This window comes from Eulemur rufifrons, chromosome 9, assembly GCF_041146395.1.
Source record: "Eulemur rufifrons isolate Redbay chromosome 9, OSU_ERuf_1, whole genome shotgun sequence".
NCBI classification, from domain to species: Eukaryota; Metazoa; Chordata; class Mammalia; order Primates; family Lemuridae; genus Eulemur; species Eulemur rufifrons.
The window spans coordinates 36256227-36280012 of record NC_090991.1 but is presented as its reverse complement, the minus strand read 5'-3'; the positions used below and the strand labels follow the sequence as shown (position 1 = coordinate 36280012).

The 23786-nt window shown below is 46.4% G+C and overlaps 1 protein-coding gene and 1 non-coding gene across 2 annotated transcripts in view; both read left to right on the top strand.

Annotated features, from left to right (window-relative positions):
- The window catches only part of FBXL20 (F-box and leucine rich repeat protein 20), an 89100-nt gene extending 82601 nt beyond the window's left edge, over positions 1 to 6499 (top strand). The window contains exons 13-15 of the mRNA XM_069482443.1: positions 1373 to 1429; positions 2126 to 2338; positions 3833 to 6499. Of these exons, the coding sequence (XP_069338544.1) occupies positions 1373 to 1429; positions 2126 to 2338; positions 3833 to 3940 (378 nt within the window). The 3' untranslated portion in view covers positions 3941 to 6499. The remainder of the gene's footprint in view (positions 1 to 1372; positions 1430 to 2125; positions 2339 to 3832) is intronic.
- A 13444-nt stretch (positions 6500 to 19943) lies between these two features.
- LOC138392713 (U6 spliceosomal RNA) lies at positions 19944 to 20050 on the top strand. The gene has a single exon (XR_011234998.1). It is a non-coding gene; the product is annotated as a U6 spliceosomal RNA (small nuclear RNA).
- The last annotated feature ends 3736 nt before the right edge of the window (positions 20051 to 23786 follow it).

The following is a 23786-nucleotide window of genomic DNA, read 5'->3' as shown; positions in this document are numbered from 1 at the left end:
TTTTTTTGTAGAGCCGGGGTCTTGCTCTTGCTCAGGCTGGTCTTAAACTCCTGACCTCAGGCCGTCCTCCCACCTTGACCTCCCAAGGTGCTAGGATTACAGGCATGAGCCAGCCAGGCCACTTTGTTGTTGTTGTTGTTGTTGTTGTTGTGTGTACTTATTGTCCAGACACTTACCAGCTATTAGTTCTTATTAAACTAAAACTTGTTCACATCCATTTATCTCTCATACATGCCTGAGTGACCTCTATGTCCTTTCTAATGTTAGTCCTTCTGAATGGACATGTCTGCCTGTTCCACTCTCTCTCTCTGCTATTTCTCAGCTCTTGTGAAGCTGTGTGTAGTAGTAAATAATGATAATCTCAGAGTTGGAGAAGAACTGTAAAAGAAGCACTGATTTACTTCCAGTCCCAAATTATGAAAGGCTGTTCTTCCTCCTTGAATGTTCACAGTTAACTCAGATTCCAGCAGCACCTGTCTACCACCCTTGGGGAAAAGGACACCCAAGATATCAATCCTGAGTTGTAGCATGCCTTATTAAAAAGATATTTGGGCTGGGTGTGGTGGCTCATGCCTATAATCCTAACACATTGGGTGACTAAGGCTGGAGGATCACTTGAGGCCCAGAGTTCAAGAACAGCCTGAGCAATATAGTGAGACCCTGCCTCTACATAAAATTTTAAAAATTATCTGGGCATGGTGGCATGCACCTGTAGTCCCAGCTTCTTGGGACCGGAGCTGAGGCAGGAGGATGGTTGGAACCCAGGAGTTGCATTGAGCTGTGATGATGCCACTGCACTCTAGTCCAGGCAACAGAGCGAGACCCTGTCCCCCCCCCCCCAAAAAAAAAAGATATTTTCTGGGTGTAGTGGCTCATGCCTATAATCCCACCAAACTCTGGAGGCTGAGCAGCGAGGATCATTTGAGCCCAGAAGTTGAAGACCAGCCTGGGCGACAGAGTGGGGGGAAAAAAAGTTATTTAGGTAGGCCAAATTATCTAAAAATTTCATGATTTGCAACCTTAATTTTTTTCATGGAGCACTGTCTTCTGATTCTTTTCTGTGATGGTTCTAAGGAGACAGAACAAAGTCCAATGAGTTGTACTTAAAAGGGCAGATTTTGATTGATTTCAAAAACAAAACAGAAATTTGAACAGAGCTGTCCAAAGATGAAGACTAGAGATGTGTTCAAACCTAGTTTGGGTGGATTCTTATAGAACAGGTTCAGGTAGCTGATGGGATTTAAACCTTCACATTGTGTTCTTTGATAATTGCTTATCAAGCTGTCTAGACCAGAAATGTAGTCGAAAATGAGGAATGACCCATGATTTTATTTGGAATTATACACAAAATAAACTTACTTGTTTCTTTCAGATAACAGATAGCACATTAATCCAACTTTCTATACACTGTCCTCGACTTCAAGTATTGGTGAGTTTAACTTTCAGTGTTATATATCTTTGTTGGATTTAATCAAAACCCAGTGCTCTAGTTTCAGAATCCAGCTCTTGACTTTCCTCTCAGTGTTTGGCTACCATTTGGGGAAGGGATACTTCTCCAAATTGTCAGCTTACCGAGGACCAAGGTTGGTCCTTGAGTGAAGTGGAAAACTGAGATAGGAACTGGAAAAGTGAAATGTTTTTTCTGTTAAACATGACAGATGAAGGCTTTGCTAAGAGAATTTCTTGCTGTTCTTTTCAGTGACACTATAGGAAGGGTTTCTGTTTAATTGTTCTGTATCCAGGCTTATTTTTGGTGTTTGGTGGCACAGTACTATCCAAAGTTGGGTCAAAGCTTCTAAGTTTCCCAGAACCAAGAATTTAAGGAAAATTGACGAGAGTTTTTTAAGCCTGTCTTATTTTGTTTATGAACTAGTTCACAGTCATTACATGAATTTGTAAAATATATTTTTTAGAATCACACACAAAAACATCAGTCATTGATTGCCAAAAGCATAACCCCAGCAACTCTAGTTTGCTTCCTTCATTTTACCACGTGGATCTAGTGATAGTTCTGTATTCATCAAAATCAAATCAAAAAGGTCTGCTTTCTGATTTTACACAAGCCTCTGGCTAGAGGGATGCCAGAAGATATTTCAACATCCTTTCTTGCTCTATTTGGCTGCAGAGTCTGTCTCACTGTGAGCTGATCACAGACGATGGAATTCGTCACCTAGGGAATGGGGCCTGCGCCCATGACCAGCTGGAGGTGATTGAGCTGGACAATTGCCCACTAATCACAGATGCGTCCCTGGAGCACTTGAAGAGCTGCCACAGCCTTGAGCGGATAGAACTCTATGACTGCCAGCAAATCACACGGGCTGGAATCAAGAGACTCAGGGTAAAGATGGCTACATAACTCTCCAGCTCTGGTGTTCTCAATACTCTTCTTTTCTTTTTTCTTTTTTTCTTTTTCAGATTTAGATTCTTGTTATATTTACATGGACATTTAGCAAGGATAAAAATGGAGTGCAAACCTAAAGGTAGATAGTTTTTTCCTGTGGTTCCAGATGGAAATTTAGGAAGAAAATTCCCACTGAAGGGAAGTAAAGTAAGTCTCCTCCCAGCAGAGTCTCTCCCATAACATCTAGGGCTTAGTTACAACTTCAGAGTGAAAAAAAGCACATTTTGGTTCTAAAGGACAGAAAGGAATAACATAAAGAAAATGTTTAGTTAAATGGGATTTAAGAATTTAATTTGTATTTCCTTTTGACATGAAACCCTTTTCCTGGGGTTCTTATTTTTTAAGACAACACATGAAGTAGATTTTTACCTTTTATTTTGACCCCATCCTCCATAATACAGAGATCCATGAATAGCCAAATGACTACAAAGACAAGTTGTAAGCAAGGAAGTTATAAAAAGCTGGATGAATCTATATGTTAGATTATTCTGCTCAACAGACATTTATTGAAACATCTGCTTCACACCTGGTGTAGGAAAGACACTGTGCTTAGTCCCTTACCACCAACCTCTAAAGAAAAATCCACATTGGCCATGTAGCCTTGAGCAAATATTAATAAAAGAACACCAAACCTCATCTTGAGTTCCAGTTGGCCTCAGTTCCTCCTCTCCCTTCAGACACAGAGGACTGAGAGCGTATCTGCACTGGGGAGGCCTCGCAACCATATTTCTTCTACACCAAAAGAGAAGAGCCGCAGGTCAATCAGAGCCTCGACTGTGACCTGCATATACTAGGGTTCCTAGACCTGCGTGGCTATCAGTAATCTCTTCCATTTCTGAATCCTGAGGAAATCTGTTATCTGTACTTCAACTCCCTTAGCACTTTTCCACTTTAATTTAGCTATTTATGTGCATGCCGAGGCTGTAATCGCCCAAGAGCAGAACCCCCGTCTTGATCATTTTTGTACTCCTCTCACTTAACTAGCACATTGTCTTGAACATAGTAGGTATTCAGAAATAGTATTTAAGACTAGAAGAATGTTATTAAAAGAAGATAATGAGGTTTTTTTTTTATGTCAGAAAAAAACATTGTCCATGATGACTTGGAAAAACGTAAGTTTAAATTTACATAGCTTCTTTCAGCAGTGGGGATCCAACTGGGAATCCCTTGGGGACAAAATAAGAAATGAGTGTGATGTTTTCCCCCAGTTTTATTATTAAGAAAACAAGTACCAAAGTTACATGAGTTGATCTGGTCATTTAGAACAGCCTCGGACGGAACAGAGTAAAACCCAGTCCTCCCGGCATCCTGAGCAGTGCTCATCCTCTTCCCTGCTTTCAGGTTTATTCATCCCCTTGGTGGTTTTTCTGAGAAGCAACATTATACTTTCTGTTTATTCCCTCTCTCAGTTATGTTTCTGTCTTGTTTCAGACCCATTTACCCAATATTAAAGTCCACGCCTACTTCGCACCTGTCACTCCACCCCCATCAGTAGGGGGCAGCAGACAGCGCTTCTGCAGATGCTGCATCATCCTATGACAATGGAGGTGGTCAACCTTGGCGAACTCTGAGTATTTAATGACACTTCTAGAGTTACCGTGGAATCTCTCCAGCGGAAGCGACCCCAGTGTTCTGGGCAAGGGTTACAAAGTGAGGGCAGTGTCCGGATCCCCAGAGCCACACGTGCATACATACACATACACACCCTCATCCCCATCCACTCACATTTTGTGACCATGAGACTGACGTTCATGCTGGCTTTATCAAGTGGATTGGTAAAACTTAACCATTCCTGTTGGAGGTGCCCAGAAGAAAATCATAGGCCAAGGTGGAGGGAGGGGGCATTCCAGCAAACCCAGTGTTAACTGCTACTGTGGTTTCTTTATTTTGTCAAAGGGTTTCTTTGAGGATTTTGGTACAGTAACTGCAGTCCTCCAGGGTCAAGAAAAGCATGGAAAAACAATATATGATGTATCCAGGGACCAGAAGGAAAATTTCTTTGTATCCTAAAAATGGTAGCCATCTATTGTGACTACAGAGCTTCTGTGCTTCCTTGTTTCCATGCCAACATGCTGAGCATGCTCACAAAGAAGGCTCATCCATTCCTCTTGTGTTTTAGTATTTGGCCCAGAGGTTTCCTAAATGGTTGCATTGAAATCGCTGTGGTCCAAATGTGATTACTTATTCACTTAAATTGTCACTGTCTGTAGCACACATGTGCACCTGTCTTCCATTCTCTGTTGCTCCCTCCCACACTCTTGCTCAGTCTGTCACCTGTTCATAATCTGCCTATTCACACTCAGTTGTTACTCTTTTGCTGTTGTGTTTACAGTTTGCATTTTGGATGATTAGTTGGGGTTACCAAACATTTATAAAAGACATTATCAATAAATATTTTTTTAATTCTAAATTTTACCATTAGGGGACCCTGCCTGAATCTTTGCCAATCTGAAAGGAAACTATAAAAAAATCAAGAAAAGTTATGAGAGGAAATTGAGCTAAAACTATTTTGATGAAAACAAACTTTGCCTTTTGTTTTCTGTTACATCTTGTGACATATGATAATTCGCATGATGTGCCCAGTATTCCCCCTGCACATTTTTCCTTCTGTCAGACTCCACCAACTTAATCAGGAAAGAGAGAAATGCATTGTAGGAAAAAGTGGAATGGCAAATCCAAAAACTGAGCCTGAGAGCCCCTACTACCCAAGTTCAGATATTATTGATGAGCATTATCGTATGTTCGCTGAAATCTAGGAGTGATCAGTGGCATCTCTGACCTGTGTCTGTGAGGTGGTTTTGCTTTAACAGGAATGCTGCTGTAGGAGCTGTGCGGTCCAGCCAGTCGGTCGCTCGTTTTCCCCCATTTCAGCCTATCAGGGATAGAAGAATGGCCCTGTAATAGCTGGTCAACTGTGTCAGTGTTAATGGTATTGTATCTAATACTGGTGCCTCAAAGGACCAGAACTTTTTTAGAACCTGTCAATCATCACTCTCTCCTCCATACTTGCCCTAAATGAAACACAAGAGTAGCCAAGTGAAGGATTTGGGGCAACCAAAAAGAAACATTGAGAGGAAGTAGGGGTATCTCTGCGCAGCCTGGGAACTTGGGCACCAGAACTGAGGGGAGGGGTTCAGTACCCAGGACTCAGAAGAAGCACCGCCCCCCCCACCATAAAATCATAGAGGATGAGGTAAATAAAATGAGTTTCTAAAGCACATGAAGTAGATTTCTTAAACCCCAAGATTAGAACCCTAATGTGATTTTTTCTTAGGGCAATTTTTATTTTTGGTCTTTTAGTACATAAATGTGAATACACCATGATATTAGAGCATCTTCTATATCAGCGGTCCCCAACCTTTTTGGTACCAGGGATCGGTTTCATGAACAGTTTTTCCACGGACCAGGGCGGGGAGGCAGAGCTCAGGCGGTGATGCAAGTGATGGGGAGCAGCTGTGAGTCTGTAAATACAGATGAAGCTTTGCTGGCTCACCCGCAGTTCACCTCCTATTGAGCAGCAGCCCCCCCAACCCCCTTTCCTAAGTTTCATGTAAGACAGTTTTCCCATATCTTTCATGGAGTGGGGCGGGGGACAGTGGAGCTCTGAGGCCCAGTCCCTAACAGGCCACAGCCCAGGGGTTGGGGACCACAGTTCTGTATGATCCATACTGTTAAAAGGCTTATTTTTGTTTTATTTTTATGTGTTAAGAGACAGGGTCTCACTATGTTGCCCAGGCTGGCCTCAAATTCCTGGACTTAAGTGATCGTGCCTCAGCCTCCCAAGTAGCTGGGACTAAAGGCATGTGCCACCATGTCTAGCTTAAAAGACTGGTTTTAATGCTATAGTTGCTGGTTTTACCAGCATAAATAAGAATAAAGTCTGATTTATTTCTCCACTGATTTAGAAGGCAATCAGATGAAAGGGTCCTAGAAGTCTATACTGCCCTTCATTATTTAGCATATTAAATTTATTTTAAATCCTGTTATGGCCCTTTGAAAGCTCAATTTTTTTTCATTCCTTTTCCCACTTATCCTCTTTTTAAATTACCTTATTTTTTTGTTTTGTTTTTGTGAATCATAGTTCCATGTCCATTTTTAAATTACCTTATAAGGAATATATATTTTTTATTTATTTTATTTCAGCACATTATGGGGGTATAAAAGTTTAGGTTATGTATGTTGCCCTTGCCCTCCCCCCCCAGGAATGAATATATATTTTTTAAAGTGAGACTCACTCTCCTGGCCATATACCCCACACATACACGTACACACATGCATGTACGTGCACTTCCACATGTAGCTGATAATATTCAGATGCCTAGTTCACTCATTCAAGCAGAACTAGAAGAGAAACATATTTAGGGGCCATCTGCCCTAAAGTATAAGTTTTTGGTTGAGGCTATCGAGGTACTTCTTTACTTAAAAGAAATGATAAGTTTAAAAGACCCTATTCACCAGTTCTTGAAGATCTTGGAAATGCCATGTTTCTCTACACAAAGGGTGTACCCACATGCAGGTCTGTGTGGACTTGGGCTCTCGATCCCTGCTATTAAGGCAAACTCCAGCCTGTCTGGGCCATGAACAGAGTCAAGTGAGAGAGAACAAAGACCCGGAGTGTGCAGCACTGGCTTGTATGTGGTCAGGCAGGAGCCTTGTTCCTTTCTCAAGAAAACTTCAGGACCATCAAGCTTGGAAAGAAATACGTTTTTAATGCTGTTTTGCAGCCTATGCCAGCTGAGGAATATGCTAGGACATTAAGAACACAGAACATGGTAAGTTTTGATCAGGTGTTAAGGATCCTGCCGTGTGAACATAATGCTTCCTGTCTCAACATACTTTTGAAAATTACACAAGGCTTAATATAGGAAAAAATTCTCCCTAAGAAAAGCTTATTGGTCCAATTGTCTAACTCATCAGCCACTCAGACTATGCCTTTTGTAATGAAAAAATATGGAGTGAACAGAGAGAGGAGATTTGGAATAAGTAATAAGGTACTTCAAAGCTAATGCCATAAACCTGCAGTTGGGGGAGGAGGAGGAATTATTGTTGTGTCTCTAGAGAAAGTTCTTTCTTTCTCTGTCACCCAGGCTGCATTACGGTGGTACAAATCATAGCTCACTCAAACTCCTGTTCTCAAGTGATCCTCCCCCCTCGGCCTCCCAAAGTGCTGGGATTACAGGCACGAGCCACTGGGCCTGGCCTAGAGAAAGGTTTTGAACACCCAGATCATCTCTTTTCTAAGCAGCCTTTCCCCCAGTCTCATCCCTTACATTTTCCAGCATTATTTGCTACATCAATGTCTTCTACATCTCCTACATTGGCCCCACTGGAGTGATTCTAGCTCCTTTTTTTTTTTTTTGCACTGATGTCTACCATCCTTCCTTTCCCTCTATTTAAAGCCTCCATCTCACCACCAGTAATGCTGCTGATTTAGTCTCAAATGTCTCCAGTCTAGCTGCTGCTTTTAATCCTTGTCCTGATGCAGGGGCTATCATGGGCAGCCTTATATTCAGTAACTGTCAGGTGGCCTCGGCCATTTTTCACTGGGTGGTCTTTGATATTTGCTTACTGGATGTGAATTGAGTTTAAAATCAATCTGTTGGATATGAGGAATAGGGGATCTGGCCTCAGCCTTTTTTCCAATATTTGGAATATGAAAGCACATTGTGCTTTATGTAAAAAATGTTTTCTCCTCCTGTTCTGCTCTTTACTGGATGTAAAAGTTTTCATCAAATCATTTTTGTAAATTTCCAGTCTGATTTCCATATCCATTAAGTTGGTTTAGCAGACATAAGTCAGAAATTTCACATATCCCTTGTATCAGACATATTAGAGGGAAACCTGGTCAATAATTTTATGATGCTTTATTTTCGGCTTTCTAGAGTATTTGAATAGTTCAGTATAGCCATGATGCTTCAAAGTAGCCAAGTTCTTTTATTTCTTCTTTTTTAAAAAAAATTTCAAAATAATACAGGGGTACAAATGTTTTTGGTTACATGGATGGCTTTTGTAATGCTTGAGTCAGGGCTATAAGTGTCCCCATCACCCAGATAGTGTTCATTGTACACCCAGATAGTGTTCATTGTACACCCAGATAGTGTTCATTGTACTCCTTAGGTAGGATTTCACCCCATCCCTCCTCCCCCTTATTTCTTGTAATTGTCTTGTAAAATGCACTGTTACTGGCTTGATAGCCCACAAGTGCCATGGGGGACTAAACAAGGTATGTGATGGAAGCTGTCTTGGCTTGAAGTTGTTAGGCAGTGTGAAAGCGTCCCTGGAAAGAAGAGAGTGGTTTCCATTCCAGCCTGCCTGTGTGGGCAGTATATTCTTAGGCAACTGTGTTTTGGGGAGAAGAACACTCAAAGATCATGGTTGACCCTTGGCCATTTATTGTGCTGAAAGTCACAGACTGCTCATGCCAGTTGTCACCAATGAAAGGAGTAGTTTAAAGGAAATTGCTCTATTCTGCCTTTTCTCTCCTTATGTGCGTGATTTAAGTAAGGGTAGGTTTCTATCCCTGTTGTGTTTTCTGGCTGAACAGACTCTTTCAGTAGTGTGCTCTGAGCTCTGGAACGTTTTACAAGAAGATTGCTGCCTCTGTCTGCCTACCAATTCTAGGGTCTTCAACCACCTCAAACCCAGGCAATGTGAATTAGCCAAGTCTTGTTTGAGAAGTGTAGGATGTTTGGTTGGAGGTCTTGGGCAGACCTTCTCCCCTTACAATGATCTTGGACCAAAGAATTCTAAAGCAGTAGGAGGATAAGGGGAAATATAGAGTCCTGGCCTCTCCTCACCTTTATTTTTATCATAAATCTTAATTTTCTGATTAGAAGATACAGAAAGCTATCTAAGACCCTGTCAATAGGGTATTATTAACCCAAGTAATTTGGGAATAAAATTTGGCTATAATTGATACATCAGAACGCCCTAACTTGACATCTTGATTTTCCAGCAGAGAATATAGGCTACTCAAGCAACAGCTACTCTAACCTTGCCTTCTCACCTAGGCCAGCTTTCTACAGCCAGAAACTACCATGTGAGGCAAGTGAGCTTTTGCATGAAGGGCTTCTGCAGCTTCCCCCTCAAGTCAGGCCTACCTGTTTTATTTATTTTTTTTTCTCAGAAACATCAATTCTGTGTCTCCAAAGACTTTTATCCTTAGGAAAATCAGTATGTAACCTCTCCGCTGAGTTTGAATGAATCTTTGGAGCCCAAGAGCGTTACACTTAATTTTCAGGAGAAAAAAAAAATTTGTTGGACTAGCTCCTGTGTGGGATGTTAAGAGAAAGTCCATATGCACTTCTTCCATCTCTGCCACATGTGTTTTTTAATAAGTCCTTGTAGAGTTCAATTTGCAGATGTTGAGTCTCAGTGCTTCCTCAGCCAGGGGGGTTTATTGCCCTTGTAGCAAGAAGAACCATGAGCAAGGAAAACCCATCAATGGCCCTTTCTATGTTACATGTTTTCTAGTGTCTTATTTTGAAGAAATGGCATGGGGACATGGCAGATGGGGGTCAAAGTAGAGAATTGGTTCTAGAACTGGGGTCTCATGTGCAGCATCTGTTCTGAATATGTAGTGACAGCTGCCTCACACGTGGGTACATTTAATTTCTTTTCCGTCTGATGATCTCCATGCCCTTTTCACTGACAGAGGGCTTCCACTTTCTACACACTTAACCAGAGTCATCCAGATGGGTGAGTATTGGCACCACTGAAGAAGCCCCAGTGCTTCCCAGCTGTGTCTGGGTGTGGTTTGGATACTAGGACAAGAGCAGGTGGGCAGCACGTGAGAATCCTCACCCTAGAAAGAGATGGGAGAAGAGGGGCATCCAGACACATACCTTTTCTCTTCTGCCAGGTCCCAAGAACCCAGGGAAATCTTTGAAGTGATGTCTTTTTTGTTCAGGTGGAAAAAGAAAACTTTGCCCCACTAAGTTTCTCTTGTCATTGTCTCTTATTAATTCAAATTTGTACCACACTGCTGCTCACACACATGTATGTGTTTCTTACTTTAACCTAAACCTTCTCAGCCCCTGAAGTCATTATTCTACTCTTTTTTTTTTCTTTCTTATTTTATGGCACTAGAGAATGAGAACCTAAAGTCTTAGAAATCCTAACTTGAAAAAGAATCTCTAACTGGCATGGTTTGATTAATTACCTTTCCCCTGAAAGATGAATGGTTTTCTTTCCTAGTGCTATATAATAGATCTTGAATAAGTGAAACCTTTGCTGCTACTTTCCTGGGTTTACATCAGTTTTTTTCTTCCCTTAAGAATAATTTCTTATCTGTGCTTCTCTGATGACTGTTATTTTTCTAACAAGTGCAGGAAGGGGTGAGCTTGTGATTTCTTCTCTTAATCCCCTCCTCACCCTACTTCCAAATTACACACTAACCTCTATCTCCTAGAGCCTGTTGGCACATACACAAGATCACTGGGACCGTGCTCATCAGAAGCTACCTGTGTTCCTTCTCACCATGCTGCAGCTCTCAGAGCTGATCCCTGAGTGTCTGTGACTACCCACCCCAAAGGGTTACTCTTGGGGGAGAGAGGCCCTAATTTCGCTTTTCTCCATTCCTGTTTTATGACTTGGCCTTCAGATCCTTCCCACTCTGGCCGCCTCCTTTTTCCTCCCAGGAATTGTTTCCAGGTGACCTGCCACATGCATTTCCCAGCTGCTCTGCTCACCTTTGCCCACCTTCCAGTGACCCTGAGAGCACAGACCTGAACCATGTGGCCTGTGCAGAGCTCAGAGAACTGTGAGGACCACCCATGCCTGTTAAGACTCTGCTCGGGGACAGAGACGGATGGGTAAATGGTGCTGTTGGAGAAATTTTTACCTTCAAACCAGGCTCTGTGTCATCCCTGCACCCCTCACCCCACCCATTCCCTGAGGGGGTAAGAGGCAGAGGGTGGTCCCAGCCACTTGGCCCACCCTGGAGCGCTGCGGGGTGTGGGAGCCGCTGCTTGCTTGTTTCTCCGCCAGGCCCGCTCCAAATGCTTAGCCAGTCTTTGGGGCCAACACAGTCCCCTACGTGGCGACTTAACACCAGGCTCCATTAGCTGTCCAAGTGACTGTGTTTCCACCCAATACTTTTGGCACTTCAGGATGGGGGGAGGGGGGTTATTTAAAATAAATAAAAATCTAAGGTGGCAGTAGAGGATTTCTTTTGCTTTAAAATCTTTGGACTAAAAAGATGTTTTTATATTATAAATATATAAAGTAAATTGTTATGTAACTATTATTGTTTCCTGTATGTTCTAATTTTGTTTTATGATGTAATTAAAAGAAATAAGCTGTGAAGACTTTTCATTTTCCTGTGGAAATAGCCTGACTTGGAGCTGATTCTTAACTTCCTTGACGCCTCCAGCTGCAAAGGCTCCGAAGGCTGAGTGAAGGGACTTCTTTTGGTATCCTTACATTTTTTTAATAGCCTTTATTAAGTGCTCATTTATTTATTCATTTAGTAACCTATTTAATATACTTTTAGTAGCCACTGTTTAATACCCTGAACTCCGCTTATCCTCAAGAAACACAGAAGACATAATAGAAATCAGAGGTGCCTTCATTAACTTGATGGCTAAAACCTGAGTCCCTTATCTCCGTGCAGAGCATTCACTGTCCTTACCTTGACTAGGAAGAGGTGAGGGTGGAGTAGTGTAATGGTTAAACACACAAGCTCAGAAGTCACATTGGCTGAGGTCATATCTACACCTTTCACCCATATGACCTCAGCCAGTTAACCTCTCTGTCTTCCTTGGTAAGATGGGGATAACAGTATCTACTTGATGGAGTAAGGAAGATTAAATGAGATCATGGCACATAGTAAACACTTATATGCTGGCTGCTGCTATTCCCTTCATTTCAGCCAACCTTTCCATATCTAGTCTGTGCTAAAGGCTTCCAGGACTGAGATACACAAAGGTAAATGCAACAGAGTCCCTGTCCTTTTGGTAGAGATGAGCAGTGGAGCCAAATCGGCAACCTAAATCTAACTCACGTGTTACCTACCCTGCCGAGAAACACGCTTGGATAGACCTGTGGACTCCTTCATTATCCCGCATAAGGTAAACACCTGGCCCCGATTTCTGAGGCCAACACGGTCCCAGGGATGCAAGCAGTGGCTGCTCAGCTGTCCACATTAAATGAGTGAGCGCTGGACTGGTAAAGGAGGCACTTTGTAGGTTTTTGAAATAGAAAAGCAGACTTCTTTGTCCCCATCCATTGTTAATTCAGCCAGTATTTGGAGCCTTCGCCCTTGCTGCCCTCCCTAGCCAGATGCTACCTGGTTTAAGACCAAAGGTGATCGATAAATAATAAATGAGGTAAATGATCAGTAAGTAATTATGCAAGTATTTATAAGAGAGCACCTTGACTTGTCTTCTACTTCATGCATATGAGTTTTTACTTTTCTGTGCTTTTGGTGATTTTCATAATAAAACTTTGAGGGAGGGGGCATGGGGGAAAAATCAGAACAATTTCAGGTGGATTACTGACCTTAAACCGAAAAACAAAACTCTTTAAAATATCTATAGGCATAGAAAACAGGATTATTTTATGACCTTAATATAGAGAAAAATTTAAGACCTAAAAGAATAAAAGATTAATAAATTCATCTGCAGTTTTAAATTTAAAAAACAGACCCCTAGCTTCAATGCTAGAGAATAGCTACAGTATTTCCCAAATCTCTGGAAATGGAGTTTTAAATAGGCACAGTGATTTGAATATTGTATGGTCTTTTGGAGGCTTTAGTAATTAGTTTTTGCCAAAACGGGGGGGAGGGGGGGATATCCAGCCAGATTTATTATATTGTTTTAGACCCCATCCCTTGCCCTAGTTTATAGTTTAAGCAGAGGGCATTTGCCCCAGGGGATCGTTAAGCCAAGAAAATTGAATAGGCATTAAACAACACACTAAATATATATACCTTTTTAAATTAACTTTTAAAACTTTTTAAAAAGGGATAAGTAATTTTTTCTACCATTCTACACCCAGTTGATTTTTTAATTTTAATTTTTACATTTTAAAATGAAATTTTAACACATTCATAGTGTTCATCCAGCACTGCTAATGGTAAAAGCTCCATATCCATATTGCCAGTTTTTTTTGCCTCATAAGCTTGGCCTGCTCAGAAGAGTGGGCAAGGGGGGCTGTGTCCAGGACTCCAGCAACCATTGCTGCTAAGCAGAAAGAAAAGTGAGGTTGAAAGCTACTGGCCTCCCCTGGGGTAAGACACAATACAGTTCCACCTCAGTCAGCGGAGGGTTTTAATAAGGCTTCTGATGAACCAGGAGAACCAGGCTGGCATCAGTCTCTTTCTGTAGTGGAGCTCCACTGGGCCTAGGTCAGGACCAAGTAGTAGCCATCTGGATTCTGCACTGAAAGCAGTAAAAAGGGCACCACTGGGATGAGCCAGGACCCCAACCTCCAAGCTGCCTGCAGTGCATCTGCCACACCCAAGCATTCTTCCAACCCTACTTCAAATCCACCTCTCGCTAGCCTGTGAACTGTATACCAGGCTGACCAGCTCTGGTATGGCAGCGGGGTGGAAAGGCAGGCATCTAAATAACCAGACCACAGCAGACCGCTCAGAGGTGCTCTATACCAGGTGATACCCAGCAAGCACCTGCCCTTCTGCCTTGTAAGATTGGGGGAGGCGGGGGAAAGGATGGAGGCCTTACCTTCTCTAATAAACTTCCTGACAACAGAAACTGGAGTATATTTTCCTTCATGAGAATGCATTTATTCAGTCACATTTTTCCTAAGCAATCAATTTTTATCTATGTGAAGTCATCTCCCTGTGAGACAAAGCTGGCCTTCAGCAGATGTTTCCCAGTTGGTTGGGACACAGCCTCCCCAGCACACACAAACCTTCCAAGAGCCTTTCAGTCTCTCCTAGGAGACAGTGTACTCTAGACAGTCTCATCACCCTTTCTAGGGCCAGCCAGACATACTCCTTTCACTCCAAAGTCCCTACCTTTCTTCACCATGGCCACAAAGTGTGACTCATCCTTAAGATTCTGGACCACCTGTAAGGGAGAAATGGTCATGAAGACAGTTCATTCTTAGAGCCGGACAGAATAAGCTGTAACGTGGAAAAAGAACCTGGATCGGAAAAGAAAGCTGGCTCTGAGGTGAAAGAGTGATCAAGGCCTCTTCTGGGACTTGTGGCAGGGGACAGCCTTTTACCTGGTCACTGAGGAGAATGAGGATGCCCCCAGGGCCTTGGTGAAAAAGACGGTGGATCTGATTGGCTGGGAGGGCCAGTAGCTCCGCCAGTTTCCCCATCAGCTCTACAGCACTGAGTTCATCCAGAGAGATCTCTTGGTAAAATCCTGGGGGAGTGGGCAGCACAGAGGGAGGGGTCGGGGAGGAGAAGTAAAGAAGGGAAAAAGCTTATAAATCTCCACCTTTCATCTTTCACCTTTGGGGAGGCCTCTGAGGGGATCCCCCAGTTTAAAGATAGGACACCCACATAGGAATGACTGAAACCCAAGTACAAGATTATAATGTTCGAATCCCACATAAGGAATGACAAAATCAATCAGGGTGGGGGAGTCGAACATGGTGGGATGAACCCAAGGAGGAATTCTGGAGAGAGGACTAATCTGGTCATGGAAGGCAGGGGAATGCCAAGGAGGGCATACTGGGTCCCAGGAATGGTGAGGCATCACCCTCTCCCCGGACTAGAAGAGGTTTCATGCAGCCATACATGAAGTTCTTGTCTTTTGGAGAGAGGCCACAACCTCACCTGGGTCGGGGTTCTCAGGAACCTCGTTCTCTTGCCTAGAGGCCTCCTGAGCCACATATAAAGTCAGCCGGTGACGGATGGGCCTGGGCCAGAAAAAGTCTATGTATCAGCCCTTCATACCTGAACTAACAGCTCCCACTTCTAGCCTCCATCCCTAGGAGAGACCCCTGCCTCCTCTCAGGTCCCTAGGAAGGGAGGTCACTAAGCAATTATTGGGCACTGAAGCGATGCTGGACGCTGAGGGAGAAAAAATGAGAAAAACCCATCTCTGTTCCCAGAAATTGAGTGATGCAGGTGGAGTGTTCACAGGAAGGAGGTTACAGGAGGCTAACTTTTCAGCCCAGCCTTGCTAGCTTTGCTCTGTGACCTTGGACTCATCACTGTCCTTGGGTCTTTAAAAAGAGGGAGTAGGACCAGGTGGTCTTTAAGGTGCCTTCCGGCTTGAACACTCCATGAAACACCTCTGCTAGCTGAGTTGGTAAGGGCCACTACAGTGGGAAGGGGACCTTGGTTGGCAGTGCCCAGCACCTGGCTCTAAGAGTATTGAAAAGGCGGATCCCGTCGGCAGCCCCACAGATCTGGATGAGGTCCTGGCGGGTAAGCTTCCGCAGATCCGTGCCTGCGGGGTCAGACAGGGCCAGATTGGGGGAAGAGGCCTGGGGTGAAGGGTGGGAGGCAAGGGACAGTCTATTAGTCTACAAATAGCCCTAGTATGCCCAGACGTAGGGGTCAGACTTGGTTTCAAATCCCAGTTCTGCCACTTGCTAGCTGTGTGTCCTTGGGCAAGTTATTTAACCTCTCTGGACCTTGTCCTCAAGGGGGGGGGGGTAGTATATAAATCATAGGGGATAATATATAAGAAGACAGGCTAGAACAGTGCCAGGTAACTCTTAGTCCTTAATAAATGTTAAAGGGCACAGAGCAAGCCAAGACAGACAGGTTTCCTGCCTGAGTGTCCCACCCTCAGTCCCATACAGGTCTGGTCCCTGCCAGGTGCCAGCCTCACCGGTGAAGTTGGCCAGCATCCGGCAGTAGCTGGAGAACCGGTGCTGATGCAGCCACTGCTGCGTCTCTGAGATGGAGGCTCCAGGGTTCAAGTCCTGAGGCAAAAAGGGAGCGGTCCAGGTAACACCTTGGACCCATGGCCTGGTAACAAGGGAGAATGGAAACAGCCCCTCCCTTGGGGGGTCCAAGTCTGAGAAGGGGAGGCTCCTGCGCAGTCCTGTATGTACGTTACAATCTGCGGCCATACCACATCTGGCCACCAGGGGGCGGGACCACCCTATTCTGGATAATCCTGGAGCAGCGAGACGAAGCCGCTGAGCAGCTTTTGGTTACAGCGGTTGGGGAGTCGGAAGGGGAAGACTCACCTCAGCTGGGCTACACCCCAAGGTGTCCAAAGCGAATGGCGGCGAGGAACAGAGCCTGTGAGGAGGAGCAGAGGTTCAGGGACCCTGCGGAGCCGTGCAAGCTCTCTCCCTCCCCACCCACCCTGTCCCCAGACCTGCCCCAGGATCAGAGCTGCCGGGTCCTCACCCTAGACGTTCCCTTCAAACCTCAGGCGCACTCTCAGCCCTGCCCCCTTCCCGAAGGGCCCACAGGAGGCGCTCAGCCCGCCTCACCTCTCTGGGGACAGGAGCTTGCAGGAGTTAGGGGAGGTCACGGCAACAGGGCTGAGAGGCCGCCGGTGGGGCTCTGGCCACGGTGAGCACTGTGGGCAAACAGACAGCCGGGTGTCCCAAGGGCAGTGGTGGCTGTGCGCTCACCTCCCTCCACCCGCCTGCTCAGAGTGGACAGGGGGCCTGCCTTGGCTCTGACCAGTACACTGAGTGTCAACACAGAGGATGAGAGCAAACTAGCGGCAGGTCCGGGGAGTTGGGGGAGGCCCCTGGAAGGGCCATCCAGGAGATGCGGCAGCGGGAAAGTAGGTGGCGAGGCACAGGGAGCCTTGCGCACAGGGAGGTGGTGGCGATGGCGGGACACAAGAGAGGCTGCCCGGAAGGTGTCAGCCCCCAGGAGCCTCCAACAACAGCCAGGGCAGGGGGTGTCCTCTGCGTAAGCAGAAATCACCAGGGGGCTGCGATAATCCTGGAGCAGTCACGGCCCTTGCAGCCTCCATTTCCCCGTCTTTACACGGGGGTTCTTCTCTCCAAATCTCCGCTCCTGCTCTTGCCACCCAACACACACACCTCCAGGAAGACCGTGCTGGCACGGGCGGTCTGATACTTGTCTCTCTCTTGCAGGGGCTGTTTCTCGATCTTCTCCCGGTCAGTCTTCAGTTTCCGGTCAGCTCCTTTAGGCTACAGGGAGGGGGGGTGACGATAAAGTCCAGAGGCCCCTTCTGTACCTGCCCACCTCCCTTTAGCGGGCGCTATTGGGTGGGCTCTGAGAAGGAGATCAAGCCGCGTCTCTGTGCACGGAAAAGGAAACAGTCCGAGAGCGGGCACCAGAGTGGGCACGGCAGGCTGAGGGTCCCGGCAAAGCAGGGCCAGAACCCACACAGCCAGCGAGGCAGTGACAGCCCTGCAGGGGAGGGGAAAGGGGCCCCAGAGCTGCCTGTACCTTGAACACCTTGATGAGGCAGCCAGCCGAATGCAGGTGCTCTGGCAGAAGCCCCTTGTCACTGGGCTTGAAGGTGTCGATCTGGAGACGAAAAGGGACACCTTTCTCTCCACCTTTCTTCCGAGGCGTGAACTCAGTGCTGATGCAGTGAACCTGGAGTGGAGAAGAAGCCACGAGAAAATAGGGTGACTCCAGGTCCCACCCACTTTCAAAGGAGACCACCTAAAACCTGTTAGTTACCTGCCTGTCACCAGTCAGCCACTTACCACAATTTCCGTCACCAGTGTCTATTCTTTTTTTTTTTTTTTTTTAAGAGCCAAGAGATGGAAGTAAGAACAGTGTCTACTGGTTTTGTTTTGTTTTGTTTTGTTTTTTGAGACAGAGTCTCACTCTGTTGCCCGGGCTAGAGTGCCGTGGCGTCAGCCTAGCTCACAGCAACCTCAAACTCCTGGGCTCAAGCCATCCTTCTGCCTCAGCCTCCCGAGAAGCTGGGACCACAGGCATATGCCACCATGCCCGGATAATTTTTTCCATATATTTTTAGCTAATTTCTTTCTATTTTTATTAGAGACGGGGTCTCACTCTTGCTCAGGCTGGTCTCGAACTCCTGAGCTCAAGCGATCCTCCTGCCTCGGCCTCCCAGAGTGCTAGGATTACAAGCGTGAGCCACTGCGCCCCGCCAGAACAGTGTCTGTTGGTAAAGCATCACTTTAGTAGGTTCTTTCCCTTATTCTAAATCCTTCAGTGGTTCCCCGTAGTTGTGGGATAAGAAGCCAAGTTCCTAACCCAGGCATTGAAGTACTTTAAAGAGTCAACTCAAGCCTTGCTGCGTAGCCACTCTTCTCACCATCAGGGAACCCACTGGCCGGCCTGGGCCACCCTAGTCATGACCCCAACACACCAGCGTAGTCCGCTAGAGGTCTCTACCCAGAATCCTCTCCCTACTTCCATCTGAGCCAAGTACTGCATGGGGCATACTTACACTAAAAAATGATTTATTTAAAATTCAAATTTAACTGAACATCCTGTATTTTATTTGCTAAATCTGGCAATCTACTCCAGGAAGCCTTCCTAGCCTGCCACCCCACACAGCCTGCAGCCCTGTGTTCTGCCTGGCACCAGGATTCTAAGGGCAAGCAGCATCTCCCTCTATTCACACCCGTGATAGCCCTACCACACTTCCATGAACAAAAGCTAGAGGGTCTAACTTTGCAGTAAGGAAACTAAGGTTCACAGAGAGTATGGGACCTAGGCAGGGTCTGTGCTGGGGACAAACTAGAATTGTGTCACATCTGCCTAACTCCTAGTCCAGGTGCTTAGATCACTGAAAAAAGTGGTGACAAATATTGTTCAAGGATAAAGGGAAATGTATTTCATGTAGAAAGTGCGGAGAACACTGAAAAAGTATAAAGAAGAATGCAGGCATCTGCCATCCCTCCACCTCTCAGAGACAGCTGCTGTTACATTCAAGTATTGTTTCTTCCTATCTTCTCTGTGCAAAGAAAAAAAATGTTCATCTTTTACCCAGTAATTCCATTTCAATAAATATATCCTATAGCGGTTTTGGTAAGTACACAAAGATACATTTACCAGCTGTTCATGGTAGCAGCATTTTTCTTTAAATTAAAAGATTTTAAATAATCAAAATACCTATCAGAAAAGGATTGACTTGGCTGGGCACGGTGGCTCACACCTGTAATCCTCGCACTGTGGGAAGTTGAGGCGGGAGGATCGCTTGAGCTCAGGAGTTCGAGACCAGCCTGAGCGAGACCCCATCTCTACTAAAAATAGAAAAATTAGCCAGGCATGGTGGTGGATGCCTGTAGTCCCAGCTAATCAGGAGGCTGAAGCAGGAGGATCCCTTGAGCCCAGAAGTTTGAGGTTGCTGTCAGCTAGGCTGATGCCACAGCACTCTAGCCCGGCGACAGAGGGAGACTCTGTCTCAAAAAAAAAAAGGATTGGCTTTTAAATAAGTTATAGTACTGGCATACATACAATGAAAATTTTGTAATCATTAAAATGATGTCCCTGAAAAATATTTAATGACAAAGGAAACTTCTTTCCTATAAGTTAAGAAAATATAGACTACAAATTTGAATTTCAATTTTGATTCTTTGTTCCTGATCCATTAGTGAATAAAGGAATAAATAAATAAATAAATTTTGATTCCTATTTTGTTAAAAAAAAAAAAAAAAAGAAGGAAGGAAAGAGAGGAAATGAACATTAGCGCTTACTTTGGCAGCACATATACTAAAACTGGAAAGATACAGAAAAGATTAGCATGGCTCCCACACAAGGATGACCTGCAGATTCATGAAGTGTTCCATAGTTTTTAAAAAAGAGTATGAACATTAAATTTAATCAATTTACCCAAATGGCATCCTATCTACAGAATGGGTGCATCAGTTTGCGTTCTCAGGATGTAAAGATGTCTATTTCCTCAAACCTTACCAATAATAGCTTTTTTAAAAAAAATCTCTGCCAGTTATATATATATGGAATCTTAACTAGCATTTCTCTGACTGGCTTTGAATTGTCTATATTTATTGCAATTTAGTCCTTCTTATATATAAATTATCTGCTCATATCCTTTGCCAAATTTTCTATTGATCTTTTATCTATTTTTCTTATTGATGTGTAAGAACTCTTTATATATTAAGGATATAATACATTGTGTATCATATGTGGCAAATATTTTCCCTTTTGATGTCTCCTTTTGATTTTGCTTATTTATTTCAGACCACTGCTTTTTATGAAGCTAAATTCTGCCCTGTGTTTTGTAGTTTCTTCCATCGCTTTAATATTTAACAAGTCCTTCCCTATGTTGAGATTCAATAAACATTTATCCATAGTTTTTCTTCAAGATGCTTTCTGGCAGAGCTTCATTCTTATTGTTGCCTCGCCCCTGCTCAAGCTCACCTTCCTTTCCCACCTACACTGCTGCCACCCCCATTTGACCTCCCATTTGACCTCCCGCCTCCTCCCAGGACCAGCTCCAGGCTCACCTGTAGGAAGAGGGACGTCTTCTTGGTCGGGTCCCAGTGAAACTCCACTGTGTTGAGTTGTGAGGGCAGCACTTGGGGTTCTATCACGCCCACAGACAGTGGCACATCTACAGGTGCAGGGTGGCAAGCAGGGAGCAAGGCTCAGCCCTCCCAGTCCACAAGGACTTCCGAGCCAGAAAGTGACTTGAAGAGTCCCTGGTCCCTTCCTACTCACCGATGTCCAGGATGCGGTCCCCAGGCCGGCTCCACCTCCACCCGTCCAGCTGCTGCTGCTCCATGTACTGCAGGCGCCGATCATGGAATGCCACCCGCACCACGCTCTGCGGTCACAGGACGGTGTGACGTGCAGGTCAGAGGGTGCCAGGGTTTCATGCCTGTGTAGACCAGCTTTCCCACACTCCACCCCACTTGCTTCCCATGCCCAGGAGGCGTTAGGACCTAGAATCACTAAATCTGTGTTCAGATGCCCATCTACCACTCACACTGTGATACTGGGGATGTCATGTACAGTCCTTGAGCCTCAGTTTCCTCATCTGTAAAATGGGGGAGTCAATGCCTTCCCACCCTCAGTCACTCTACCCTTTTCTTTGCAGCACGACACCGTTTGCAATTGCACATAATTTGTGTAATTACTTATTTGTCGTATAGAATGCAAGCCTGCCGAGGAAGGAAACTGTCTCTTCACTGCTCATCCCTAGCTCATGGAACATTTCCTGGCATAGAATGGGGGCTAAATAGATGAGTTTTTGAGAAAAGGTCATGTGCGTGAATGACACTGTATGAATGTATTTCTAAATCTCAGTTCTGCTACTGACTGGCTCTGTGTCCCTGAGGAAATACTTAATCTCTCTGTGCCTGTTTCCTCAACAACTCCTGCCGCCCCTGAGCTGGTGTGAGGGTCAGATTAAGTGCTGGGACTTGAGAGGGTTCTACCTGACAATGACATCACAGTGAGGACATCGGCTTCCTGCCCAGAGGGACAGTCACGCCCAGCCTTTGCCAGTTCTAGGGAGGGGGTGTACCTACTTTGAGCAGCCGGGGGCACTGAGTGGCATCACCCAGCTTGGGGTTGCAGAGCAGCCGCACCTCGTATGACTGGCCTGGGAGGATTAAGGGGATGTGTGAGCCGCACTCCGAGGGCAGAGGGGCGCCTGCCCCCTCCAGCCCACCCTGGGCCCAGCTTTCAGAGCCTGCTGCCCACTTCGCCCCTCCCCTTTCCCGGGCCCGGCGTACCCTGGTTCAGGTAGGTGAGGGTCTCCTCCTGCTGCTTCACGGCTGGCGAGGTGGCTGCACAGAGCACGTACTGGAACACCGGGCAGGGTGGCTCCGCGCTGGGGATGTCGGGCAGCTCCTCCTGCTTCAAGTAGGGCAAGGACAGGGGCTCCCTGCCAGGGAGAGGAGGGCACTGCTGGCTTCCTGCCCTGCCCATGCCATCCCCTAAGGGGCTTAGACTCTATGCCAGACCGTCCCTCCAGGGAACCTACAGTTTCCTGAAGCAGGCACCCCAGCAGCAGCCGGGACCTTAGGGACCCCCATTCAGCTCCTCTGGCCTCAGGGAGACCTCCCTTAAAGTGCTAATCCCAAATCTGTGGCTGCTCCACTCAGCGGCTGCCATCAATCCCTTGTCTTTGCAACCGCAGGGCCTGCCTGATACCTAGTAAATGCCCAGCAAAAATATCCTGTGTGGGTGGGTGTTTTGAGATGTTCAGGACCCGCTAAACTCCAGGTGCAGTTGACCACTTCTCTGCTTTCAAAGGAGCCCAAGAGCAGGAACCCTGTTCCCCTTGGCTTGAACGAGACGGCTCTACCATGTCGGCCCCAACTTTAGACCAGGGCCTTCCTGGGGGCCGGGGGACCTGGCCCTTACCTGAGCAGGCTGCTGGGGGGCCCTGGGTACGGTTCTCCAGGACTGGGCCACAGATGCTCCGGCTGGTTGTGCCAAAACAGCATTTTGGAAAAGGAGCAGGGCCAGCTGTGTGACAGCTCAGTGCAGGGTTGGGCTGGACCCGCTGGCCTCCCAGCTGTGCCTCCACCTTTATACACAGAAGAGCCCCTGCAAGGGTGGAGCAGGGCTGGGGCCTCCTATTGGCTGAGCTCCCAGGGCTCTAGGGAACTTGGCACCCGCTGGGGCAGCCCAGATTGGGGGGAGTCAGCGCTGGTGTCCCCAGGGCTGCCCTCCAATTATTAACTGGAAGTGGAGATGGAGTTACAGCAAAACAAAGTCACAAGGATGGACATCCAGTCCCACACTTGTCCCCAAGAGGCCCAGGGACAACAAGGGGCACACTCAGGCTTCAGGACTGGCCCCAGATCCACAGCCATGCAGAGTCCTGGAGACCCCTGAGCCTGGAGGGAGAGGAGCCTGTCCACTCTAAGGGACAGGACAAGCCAACACAAAGCATCTCTTAGACCCACGAAGGGCGTTTGCTGCCCACTGCCCTCCCTCCCCCGCGGGTGCACGGGAGCGCGCACGGGAGCGTGCACACAGGCACAGTAGGGGCGGGCACCTGTCCTGCCTGGTTTACAGAACACAGCCCAGCTTGTTGTGGCAACACCCCAGGGGCGGTGCTGGGAGGAGGGGGCGGTGAGCCAGAGTGCCCCCTGCTAGGGCAGCTCAGGGGCTCCAGTGGGACCAGTTACTTTGTCCCCTCCCTGCCCTGGGGCTCGGAGCGGGCTGGTGTTTATGGACAAATACAGTCTGCCTGGTGGTGGGGGCTGGCGTGGCTTCTTTCCTCACGTTCAGCCCCTGTTGTCACTGTACACAGACGGCCCCAGCCCCCTGCCCACCTCCCACTACTATGTTTGGTAGAAACAGACCTAGGGCCGTGCACAGGGCAGAAACAGGTCTCTAAAAATGTGGCCTGACCTCGTGTGACCCTTGTTATCCCTCTCCCTTCCTGATTCTAGGGGCCCTGTCTGGGGGAGAGGCGAAGCCAGAGAGGTTCCTCCTCCCCTGGTCCGGCACCTCCATCGCCAGGTAGCTGGGCCCCTGGTCCATACTCACCCTCTCCTCCCCTGAGTCCAGGTGGAATGCTCGTGGGGAGAATGGGGAGGAGAGATGAGG